This window comes from Rhinoderma darwinii, chromosome 2 (genome assembly GCF_050947455.1).
Source record: "Rhinoderma darwinii isolate aRhiDar2 chromosome 2, aRhiDar2.hap1, whole genome shotgun sequence".
Taxonomy (NCBI): Eukaryota; Metazoa; Chordata; class Amphibia; order Anura; family Rhinodermatidae; genus Rhinoderma; species Rhinoderma darwinii.
In genome coordinates this window covers 384608406-384620756 of record NC_134688.1, presented here as the reverse complement: position 1 = coordinate 384620756, position 12351 = coordinate 384608406, and the positions used below count along the sequence as shown (strand labels likewise).

General features: G+C 44.1%; 1 protein-coding gene across 1 annotated transcript; it reads right to left on the bottom strand.

Annotated features, from left to right (window-relative positions):
* Positions 1–1906: 1906 nt before the first annotated feature.
* LOC142741385 (claudin-24-like) lies at positions 1907–2535 on the bottom strand. The gene has a single exon (XM_075850766.1). The coding sequence runs from the start codon at positions 2504–2506 to the stop codon at positions 1907–1909; it is 600 nt and encodes a 199-aa protein (XP_075706881.1). The 5' UTR covers positions 2507–2535.
* Between the last annotated feature and the right edge of the window lie 9816 nt (positions 2536–12351).

Below are 12351 nucleotides of genomic sequence, written 5' to 3'. Positions count from 1 at the left end.
AGTTTCACACAACGGACACACGCTGCGTGGAAACCCACAGACGTGTGAATAGCCCCATTGAATTGCATAGGTCCGTGTGCTGTCTGTTTATTTAGCAGCACATGGACATATAATACGTTCATCTGAATAAGGTCTAAAGTTGGGTTTTTATGCCGCAGTTCTGTTGCATATTTTGCTCCAAGAAACACAAAATCGCAGTGTAAAGCTGCGGTTTTTGAACAATTGCGGCAAACCCGTACCATTTTACTGTGATCTCACAGCAATCGTGGCAGAAAACGCAAAACAAAACTACAAAGTGAAAACCCAGCCTAAGATGAGGAAAATTGGCTCTTGCATCTAGAGGGACTTGCCTTCTTCTGGATCAACATTGTAGAATAACAGATTGAAGTGGATGGATTTAATGTCTTTTTTTTCGACCTTACTGTGATGCTGTGATGCTATGAATGTACAGTATGCAGTTAAATCCTAAGCTCCCTTTAGTGATGGCTACAGGCAGACATGATTTTATCCTTGAACTCTTTGGAGGAATTTATGATGCCCTCTTTACCAGTTTTCTGTTGTAGAAAAGTTGCAATTTGCACAAAAATGTGCATTTAGTGGCTTTTCGATTTTTACCCCGCCTACACTGCTATTTTTTTATTTTAAAAAGACGGGGCCTTTTTTTATCGGTAGGCGGAGATGTGCCAGAGATACATCAGAAATATGCCTAATTTATTAAGAGACATGCGCCTCTTGAAAAATTAGGCGAATCTGACTCCAAGTTTCCTTACATTAAAACTGGTGTATGAAAAAATTGCCCCCTTTGCCTTTACAGGGGATTTGGAGCTTTGTATCAGAAAAATAGAGCCCGACAGCTATAAAGATATATAAAGAAATTAATCGCCACTGAATTTAGGACCTTGGAGCTCCATTTTTTTCTGATACAGCCACCACTAGGGGCATCTTAAACAGGCTTTTCGGGATTTTAAACTTGATGACCTATTCTTTAGATCAGCTGATTGGCACTGTACTCTGCGTAAACGCTATAGCAAAAATTTGCAATTTCGCAGTTAATCGCATCCGGAAAAAATGAAAATTTTCTGTAATTTGTCCAGCTTTCTTTCTGAAGGTAAAAATGTTAAATCACATTGCAAACTCATCTCATTTCTGGCAAAAAAAAAATTGCATGCAATTTGCAATTGTTGCAAATGATCCAACGTTTGATTTTTGGGGATTTTGATATCAAGGTGTACACAAGAATTTCATGTGACCCTATAGGGATACATTAACCCTGGTATCACATTGCAATGTACCACGATTGCATTATTGCGATACTCATTGCTGTTTATTCGACATAGAGCTCTGGCTTTAATAACAAACACATGATAAAATGTCCCCTGTGACAAAACATTAAAATACTTCAGTCATACCCTCTACTATCAAGTACCCATGAATAAAAAAATGTATTAAATAAATGAAGATAAATTTTATCTATAATATTTGGTTTTCAGTCGTTTTGTCAGAAGCCACAAAGTATCTATTAATTGTGAACAATTAGATTCACATTGCATATGACATTATCCCACTAGTGTGGGTACTTTCTGGACTATAAGTATCATTAACTGAGTAGGAATTTCCTCTGCCTTCTTACAGACATTTTAATTGAGAAAACATGTGAGCAAAGGATTTCCACAAAAAGCTCTTATTGTTTTCAACATTTTTATTTAAAGAATGAAACACATGCGGTAAATATTGGATCCATTCTATATGCCTTTATAAGGCTTATATAACATAGTATAGACAAAGCTGCAATTATATACAGTCTATATTTACAGAGAACAAATAAAAGCTCTGGAAACATAAAAGATCTATAAAACAGACAAAATGCTGCTTCTGATAGAGAAATTGTAAGCCTGAAATTATTTGCTTAAGGCCATTTTAATTCAGCTTTCTGAGTGACCTGGAATTGTGAGAAGATCAGGACACATCCTCCGGATAACAGAAAGAATCCACCGACCCAGCCAACGTACATTGCATCCCCAAACTCCCAGCGTGGAATGTCTTTAGGGATATTGTGGTCCCAAAATTTGATCAGTGTGTCATAAGCAAAGTAGGACACAGAGAAGAACGTCAGTGCTCCCGCCACTGAAAAGAGAAGTCCTCCAAGTATGTTCAGCATCTTTCTGATATGTCGTTCCGTGTTATCAAGACATTTTACACAGGTCAGTGCAGGTGTAGAGACCATAAATCCTATGGCTCCAATAAAGACAGAGAGGCACACAAGGACACGACCCATTTGGACTTGGACTGGTAGATGATGTGGAGTCTGATAGTCTTGACAAACACTGAAACCCACGTTTTGAACAACACATATTTGCCACAAGCCAAGCAGGTAATTTTCGTTAATAAGAATGCCTGAAGAAAAAGCCAACCATCGAGGAATGAATAAGGCCACCAGGCAGCACACATACCCGGTAAGTGATAGGAAAAGGCCTGCAAGTTCCGTGAAGCAGAGTATTGCCTCCATTTGGACCTCTTCTGACTTTACTCTTGATTGTCCCTGTTCATACTTCAGACTGATCAAACTGAGACTGAGCAAAATTCAGACTGAGCAAAAGACAGCTTTCTTACAAAGAGCAAGCTTTCAAATACCATTCGGTAGGCAGTTTGGAATAAATAAATGCATTTTATTGTGCATGTGAGAGACTATTGTTCTTCTTAAATTCATTCTATTTTTAGTTCAGTGCTATTGTAGTTTACGGAAGAAAAAAATAAATAAAATAAGGCCAAAGAATATGTGTTGTGTTCTTCTGAAAAAGATCACAGGACTAGATTAGATGATCTTCCCACTTGGTTTAGAAGAAAAAGGAACAGTCATAGGCTTTAGAGTGTTTTTGAAGATTAATCCTTCATGTACTAGATGGTAGTTTTCCCCCACAATAATTACTATGTACAGTCATATTACAAGCATATTAGCATGAAAACTTTGTATGACTCAAAAGAATGAGAAATACCATGGTAAAAAACACAACTGTAGTGTTTTTTTTTGCAGTGTCTGCATTATTTCCTTCATTCTTGCAAATCTGAAAATAAGAAAAGCGTATCAGGTAGCATTATGCAGACTGGCAGCAGGTATCAGAAAAAAGACTGGCAGCAGGTAGCAGGATACAGACTGGTAGCAGTTAGCGGATGTGGACTGGTAAAAGGTAGCAGGATGTGGACTGGTAACAAGTAGCAGGAAACAGACTGGTAGCGGGTAGCAGGATACAGACTGGTAACAGGTAGCAGGATGCGGACTGGTAGCAGGTAGCGGGATACAGACTGGTAGCGGATAGCAGGATACGGACGGGTATCAGGTTTCCGGTTACAGACAGGAAATCTAGCAGGAAAATACGAAGTTGAACCAAAGTTGCTCAGAGACCAGGTGACCAGAGGGGCTGCCTTAAATAATCACAAAGCATCAGGGATTGGTTGGGGAAGATTGTGCATGCGCATGCTCTGGCCCTTTAAGAGACGGCCAGGGTGCATGCGCGCCCTATTGGACAAGGCAGCGAACAGAGAGGCGAGGAGGAGCCAATGCACAGGAGCCAGAGCAGTAGTGCCAGCGGCCAGTGTGAGCAACCCAGCTGCCAGCGTGAGCAACCTGGCAGGGAACGCCAGCAGGAGCAGCATCCGCCGCTATCATTACAGAAAATAGTACACAGAGTGCAGGTTAAAGTGTCTGATACAGTCAGCAAATATGTATAGCACACAAATAATAATGAAACAGCCCAAAATCATGTCTTTTATCATGTGTTAATGACAAGTGCTCTGGTAGTACAGAGTTCAAGTTCTCCTATATCATAACCTGTTATGGACAAGTGTAGGTATTAAGGGTTTTTATAGCAACAGTACTTGACATCACATCCGCATATTACATAAAACGAGGCCCAGACTAGGAGTAATAAAACAGACATGGTACTGTACACAAGTCGCTCTAGCCCACACACATAACCATGTGACCCCTCTCTTTCTTAGTCCCTATCATGAACCCGCCATCTTCCAGTTCAATGTCGCCACATAATTTTTCGTTCCTAGAATGGCACCCAGTACTGGTCCCTAGAATGGGTCCCCTCTCATTCCTGGTCCCCAGCATAGCTTCTCTCCCATTCCTAGTTCCCAGCATGCCTTCTCTCATTTCTGGCCCCCCAGCATTGCTCCCCCTCTCATTCCTAGTCCCTTTTCATTCTTACACAGTACATCAGCATTTTTTCCCTCATTTTAAGACCACAGTCAGGCTTCATTCTCCATATCCCCCCTCACTGCTTACCTTAACACCTCAGTGGCAGTCTGCATACTACCTTCCTGAACCAAATTTGACAATAGGCACTATGCATTTCAGTAGGTAGTGTTCTTCTGGCATCTGCTAAACCCAGATTTGCTTATCAGACTGACAGATAGTGAAACGTGGTTACTTACTCCACATAACACTCATAGAATAGGTAAGATCGCGGAACGAGGAGCTGGGAGTGATAAGTAAATTTCGCAGTCTGGTCTGGGGTCTGATTTTTTTATTTTTCTGCTCTGGTCTGGAGTTTTTTGAGGGGTCTGGTATAGGGTCTGAATTACGGGGGTTGTTTGTTATTGTAGTTTGAAGGCAAAAAAAGAGTAGCCACTAATGTTCTAAAATAAAAAACAGTGCTGACCTTTTCAATCTACCGCCTATCCAGCGAAGATGGTATGGCGCTCCCCCGCTGGTATTTGTTTACAGGCTGCCAGTGATAACAGACAGTTTATGCAAGTGACCACTGCAGCCAATCTGTCATGGATGATATATATACTGGCATCACCCAGTGGTGTACTAGCTGACATCACCTCGTGTTGATGCCGGTAGTATAGCACGTGACCTATGAGGCCACTGATTGTCTGCAATGGTCACGTGCTGGTTCAGCACATAATCTCTGGCAGCCTATAAACAAGACCCGCAGGGGACAACCAGGGCATCTGTGCTGGATCGGCGGGGGATTGAAGAGGTGATTACTGTTTTTTTATTTTATAACATTTGCGCCTCCTATTTATTTATTTTTATTTTTTAAATACCCCTTTATATGATCTGGGGTTTCATGCCCCCGCTGCCTTATCCTACATTTTATATTTATGTGGCTGATAGGGCGTGTTTGTATTTTTACCACTTCCCTAGGTTTTATTCCTGGGAACAGCACATCACAGCAGAGTCAGTCAGTAGAGCCTGAAGTGGAGAAAAGCGTGCCAACATGGATACAGTACAGAGAAAGAGTATGCAGGCTTCGGCACTGTGCAGCTACATCTCTCCTCTTCCAACTCCACATCTTATTAGATAAGAGGCAGAGGTTGGACCGTGGCTACCTCAACTATACGGATGAACAGTATTCCAGGGACAAAGACAAATAAGATGTGGTGCATGTCTTATGCCAGGGCAACATCCTACGCAAAAAAGAAAAATGGAATACAGCACTCACGTGGTCAAGGCAATTATGGATTAAATCCAGACAATTGTATTGACCATGTGAGTGCTGTACACCATTTTTCTTTTCTTGAATTGGACTGTGTCTATCGTCACTTGCCGTAATGTTGGACAAAAAGAGCCTGGGAATCTGACGTGCGTTAGATGAGTGCATTAGCAGGAAGCAATTTCTGAGTGCGCCCTTGACCCATATTACTACCAATGTTTGTCTATGGAGATTGAATTTTTAAGCTCACAGGCCCACCACAGGCCATACGCAGTTGCCAGTGTTGAGCTGAAGTACATGGGACCACCTTTCAGCTATACAAGACATGGGCAGATTTATTAAAAGAGGTGTAACTGAAAAGAGGAATAGTTCCTGATAGCTCCAACTCCAACAAATCCACTGCTTTTCCACGAGAATAAAGAACATGCTTATTATTCTAGAGGATTTTTTTTGCGGAGCGGAAAAAAATGCAAGCAGACTTATTTCCGTTGCATGTCAATGGGGTATAAAATAGCACTCACATGCTGGACACATGATGCACAGATGCAACCCACAAGCTGGACACATGCTGCATTCGTGCCACTCACACCTAGGACACATGCGCACGCACACCACTCACACCGAGGACACAGGCGCACGCACACCACACACACCTAGGACACATCCACATGCACACCTAAGGACACATGTGCACGCACACCACTTACACCTAGAACACATCTCCCACTCACACCTAGGAGATATGCCGCACATGCACCACTCACACCTAGGACACATGCGCACGTACATCACTCACACCTAGGACACATGCGCACGCACACCACTCAACTACGACACATGCGCACGCACACCACTCACACTTATAACTTATGCGCACGCACACCTAAGGACACATGCGCACGCACACCACTTACACCTAGAACACATCCCCCACTCATACCTAGGACATAGGGCGCAAATGCAACACACACCTCGGACACATGCGCATGCACACCACTCACAATTAGGATTTTTCCTCTACTCTCGCCACCGACACCTGACTCCTTCTCCTCGACAGCCTGACTGAAGCTGTGCTCAGGGGGCAGTAGAAAGAGCAAGGCCATCACTGATTGGCTTATGCTCAGCCAACCAGCGTTAGGTTTGATTTTACATGTAGACTGGGCAGGTACTGATTCTCCTTTTCCTCTGCGGCGCCAGAGATGTGCGCTAATGAGCGAGGCATCAGTGCAGAAAAACAAGTCTGGAGCTGTGGCTCGGCCAACAAACACTATACTTCATTTCTGCAGTGCTCCTTCCCATCATTGCAGAATACACAGCAATAAATCAGCTCCCAGCATGGACCGAACAATGGTAAGGATATGCTGGAATTATACCACCCATCATCTCGCTGCAGATCATACAGTGACTATATTACTGATTAGAGGCAGAATAAACATTTATAATAAGTGACTCACCAGTGACAATCTTAGATTGTAGTTGTTCTTTTTATCTTTTCTTCTCCATCCGGTCCAGACCTCTATGATGACTTCTCCCGGCCACGGACCATTTCTGCAGAGTTTGCCACTCAGATGTCTTCAGCTACTCACTATTCAAACATTTCTGCACCTATAAACGAATATAAAATTCTCATGGTGACACACACTGTACCCCTAAATATAATAGTTCCATACACTGCACATCTAATTATAATAGCACCATACACTGTGCCCCCAATTATAATAGCACCATACACTGTGTCCCTGATTATAATAGCACCATACACTGTGTCCCTGATTATAATAGCACCATACACTGTGTCCCACACACACAGTGCTGCCCATAGATAGTGCCCCCATAGAGCCCCCTGTAGATAGTACCCCTCATAGAGCCCCCTGTAGATAGTGCCTGACATAGAGCCCCCCTGTAGATAGCTCCCCACATATAGCGCCACCTTTATATAGTGCCCTACATATAGCCCCCCTGTAGATGGTGCCCCACATATAGCCACCTGTATATGGTGTCCCACATATAGCCCTCCCTGTAGATTGTGACCAACATATAGCCTCCCCTGTAGATTGTGCCCCACATATAGCGCCCCCTGTATATAGTGCCTCACATATAGCCCCCCTGTAGATAGTGTACCACATATAGCCTCCCCTGTGGATTGTGCCCTACATGTAGCCTCCCCTGTAGATAGTAACCAACATATAGCCTCCCCTGTAGATTGTGCCCCACATATAGCTCCACCTGTATATAGTGCCCCACATATAGCCCTCCATTAGTGTCTGACATATAGCCCCCCTGTAGAGTGCGCCCCACATATAGCCTCCCCTGTACATAGTGTCCCACATATAGCTTCCCCCTGTACATAATGCCACTCACACTTTTAAGTGGGAAAAAACAACTTTACATACTCACCTTGATCCCATTCCCACTCCATTCTGTGTCAATGCAGGCCTGCTCTCTCATAAGCAGGTCTGCTGGGGCTGAACGATGGCACTGATTGGCAGGGCAAAATGACTTGCCGCGTCAATCAGTGCCTTTCAACACGGAAGCGGTGCAATGACGTCATATCGCCGCTAGCGTCGTTGAAAGACACTGATTGGCAGGGCAGAATGACTTGCCCCACCAATCAGCGCCTTTCAACAACAAAAGCGGAGTGATGACGTCATCCCCAACGCTAGCATCATTGAAAGGCGCTGAGTGGCAGGGCATGTCATTCTGCCATGCCAATCAGCGTCATTGTAAGGCAGGTACAATTAGTGCAGGAGGGGGTGGCGGTGGCTGGTTTCAGTGGCGCCGCCGCCCCCTCAGAGAGGCAGCAGGCCGCTGACACTGTCCGACACTGATTGTTTGGGCGGCCATCAGGCGGGCCACTGTTCACCGGCCCATCTGGCATTTGCCAGAACTGCCAGATGGCCAGTCCGGCCCTGGTGTCCGCATATGCGTGAGCCCTAAAACTGGAGTAAATATGCTCAATCATTGTATAATGAAAAGTTATGCAAGTTTATAATATATTTTGTGTTGCAAAACCTATACAGGCCTTTTATAGCTTATTACAGTTATGAGTGGGACTAGGGCCACTTTCACATGCCAGTATTTTAGTCAGTATTTTGCGTCAGTATTTGTAAACTAAAACCAGGAGTGGGTCCATAACATTGGAGAGGTGCAAATCTTTCCATTATACTTTTCCTCTGTGTAGGTTCCACTCCTGGTTTTGGCTTCCAAATACTGACCTAAGTACTGAAGTACTGCCATGTGAATGTAGCCTAGGTCTGTATGGGTTTTTGACTCTGGATATACTGGTATATACGAGAAAGTTTAAACCCGTAAGGGTTTGCATATAAAAAATTACCTATTACCATTATTTGACAATTTATTCTTCAGTTTATATAGCATCCAATTCTATTCTCATATTTTATCTTTAAACTGATTTCTGTAACCTTTGTGCTATAGTATCCCTCTACCTTAATGTGCTTCTTTCCTGCAATATCTCTTTAATATTTTCCTATTAAGCAACAAATCCAGGATTTTATTGCCAGAAGCCATATACTAACGGTAGAATTCATTCAAGATAAAATATTCACTTTTGGCTTCAGAAAACCAGTTTTCTAGTGAATCTACATAATGGTCTTCCAGTTTTGTTAGTGTAGTTAGAAAGCATTATAGCGCTCTCTTGTGTTCAAATTTTCACATGGCAGCCAAAAAATTAAGACAGGCTTACCATTGCTAGGCCAACGATGAACCTAATATTGTATTTTACAAAACAGGATATGATTCCCGAATATACTTCAATTTATAGAATTACTAACTTTATGAGCACAATATTAGAGCAGGGGAAGGAAATAGATGCCACACTGTTGCCATGTAAATCCATCAATAGCTGCTATTTACATGCACTAATAGTAAGTATGGGCATTAGTGGGCTACTGCCTGTAATGAGTTGCTCCGCATAAGTGGACTTTGACAGTGATCTGCACCCCTTACCAAGAAATGCACTTTAACTATCCTAACTATATGGTGGGCTGATTAAGTCTCTAGCCAGGTGTGCAGATCCAACATCATGGCCCTGCATGGGCTTTGTTTAAGGTTGGAGCGAGTCTATATAGAAGGTGTTTAGACGCGCCTCTTGGAGAGAAGTGTGAGTTATCAAGGAGCATCACAGTGACGTTTGTGCGGAGAGCCTGTCAGTTGCCAGCCTTCATTGCTGCAAAGGTAGTCCAGTGTGTCCAGCGGTTACAGACGGCTTCCAGGGTCTTGACCCTACCCGACTGTTATCTACCTCTGGTCTGTCGGGGAGAGTGCTCTGTACTGAAGTGGGTCTGTGAGTGTGGATTCTGCGAGTAGTTACGGACCACATCTAGCGTAATCCTGTATTTTCGGTGTGTGAAGGACTAGTCAATCAAGACCAGACACTGTGCTGCCAAGACAAGTGCCCACCAGAGTTGGTGCCTTTCAGAGGCTGTTGTAAACAACAAGCTCAGTGCCTCTTAGATACTGTAAATGCCAAGCCCTGTGCCCTTTGAGAGACTTTAACCGCCAAGCTGTGTGCCGAACCTGTAGCTGCTGCACTAAGTACTACTGCCTCTAACCAATACGCTTTGTGCCCCACTCGAAGTAGAGCCTTGTTTCTTTAAATGCACTGTGTCTGCATCCATTACTGCGTCCATTACTGCACCATACTCAGTTAAGGTACCGTGTCAGGGACAAGGGCCACACACATAAAAACTGACCCTCTTACATACCCATTGCATGTTTCCTCCCTATTTGCAATTCTGCAGTGGATTCATTTTTATATATGACCCACTATGTAGGTTTTGTGCTCTCTCCTCCTACTTACTGGTCACCTGAATGCAGGATTGCTAAGGGGTATAGTGAAGTCACATTGGAAGAGATTCAACATCTGAGTGCAAGCTTCATCAGGGACCACCGGCAAAATCTATAAATGGCACTTAACCATCGAGTCAGGACTGTAGTGGCTCACACATCTTCTCATGCTTTCATATTGTAGCGCTGGCGGCCGCGGTTCGCCACTATACGGCTTCCTCCAACGGTCGTCAGCATAATTTACCTTTGCGCCGGCGTCCTCCTTCCCTATCCTATTCCTGTGCACCCTGCCCTACTTAAATCCATCCTGCCCTCTTTCCTGTGCCTGAGCGTTGTTGTATCTACTCATGTTCGTACTGCAAATGGTCCCTTAGTTGTATCCTGTTCCCAGTGTCCCTGTATCCTGTAGTTGGACAGCTGCTACTCTGCTACGGCGGAGTGGCCTACTGGGTCCACATACCCCTAGAGTCATGACACATGTTGAGTAAAAAATCAAGTCATGACTGTCTAATGTATTTGTACTGTGGGTGTCTTTGTATACAGCGGTGGGACTACCATCAAAGCCTCTGGGGCAGGAAGTGAGTGACGACACAGCGTGATCTCTCGAGAACACGCTGTGTCTGCACTGCCAGAAGCTGGGCGTTCTGAAGAGAAGTGGATGATACTTCTCGTCAGAACGCCCAGCTAGTAAAAGTAGTAAACACGCCCAGATGTAACGCACATAATACACACCCAGTTGGACTTTTACTTTAAACACGCCCAGTTGGACTTTAGCAAGCCTCATTTGCATAAATACAAAAATGGTCATAACTTGGCCAAAAATGCTCGTTTTTTAAAAATAAAAACGTTACTCTTATCTACATTGCAGCGCCGATCTGCTGCAATAGCAGATAGGGGTTGCAAAATCTGGTGACAGAGCCTCTTTAAGTCCCTAAGCTTCTCCTAATGGTGGCTCCAGGTAGCTAGCATAGTCTTAAAAGTGTGACATCACCAAATGGCTTGAACCATGGCATCCCTATTCAAGGTTTGTAATCTTGAAAAGCTAGGAGTTTTCCCTAGCTGTAGGAACCCTCGTTCGACTATGGCCCACTGTGCCTCTGTGGGTGCCACCCATTACCTCACAGAATAGAGGTGTCAGTAGTTAACCCGCCCAGCTCACCTACCCTTGCTCTGAACCAACTCGTGTCATGCTACCTTTTGCAGCCTGTTGCTTCCTCGGTTGCCTCACTTAGCGTGCAACCAAAGCATGCAAAGATAATAACTCAAGTATAATTTGGTAGTCGTAGATGTTGGAGGAGGTACTATTTGTACCTTTGAAGGGGTATGTCACAGTGGTGTAGGTGCAGCAGCTCAAGGTATAAAAGCGATAACAAAGGCTTTAAGAAGTGGGAACCCCCTGCCAACTGTAATGACCGCCACTCCATGTCACTGTTTTTACTTACCTGCTCCCTTCTCCTGGCTGTCACCACTCCTCTTCTCTAAGGTCTGTGACTGGTGGCCTAACCCATCGCCACTCTCTCCTGGGAGAGAGTGCTTACTTTACAGTACAGTACAATTACGTCATGGTGTCTTTCTGTCAGATGTCAAAAGATATGGTGACAGAACAGTAAAATCGACTGTCACAGACAGCCAATAGTCACTGTGATGCAGTGGGGACCAATCGCGGCGCCGCACGCGATCACTGTGATTGGTCAGTTAGTAGTGACTGAACAGAAACAGTTAATTTTTATCCAGCTCACCAACCAAGTAGATGCACGGAGGGTGCAGGACTGCACCAAATTGTAGCAAAAAAGGCAAGAAGGTTCAAGCATCAATAACTTGAACAAAATGCGGCTTTTATTGAGGTCCCATAAAATCAGAGACAACACATAGAACAGAAGCATACTGGTTTCAGGCCCAAGTGGCCCTTAGTCATAGCTGAGAGTGCAGTGAATGACCAATCACAACATTGCAGCATGGTTACCTGGCAAAAACAGTCGGGGAGCCAATTTGCTGATCGGCTGTTGGCAACAGGGGGCCTAATAATGACCTCCTGTCTGCCAAGTACAGACAGACGGGGACTAAAAGGCTTCCGGCTGCAAAAGGAAGATGGCAGCGG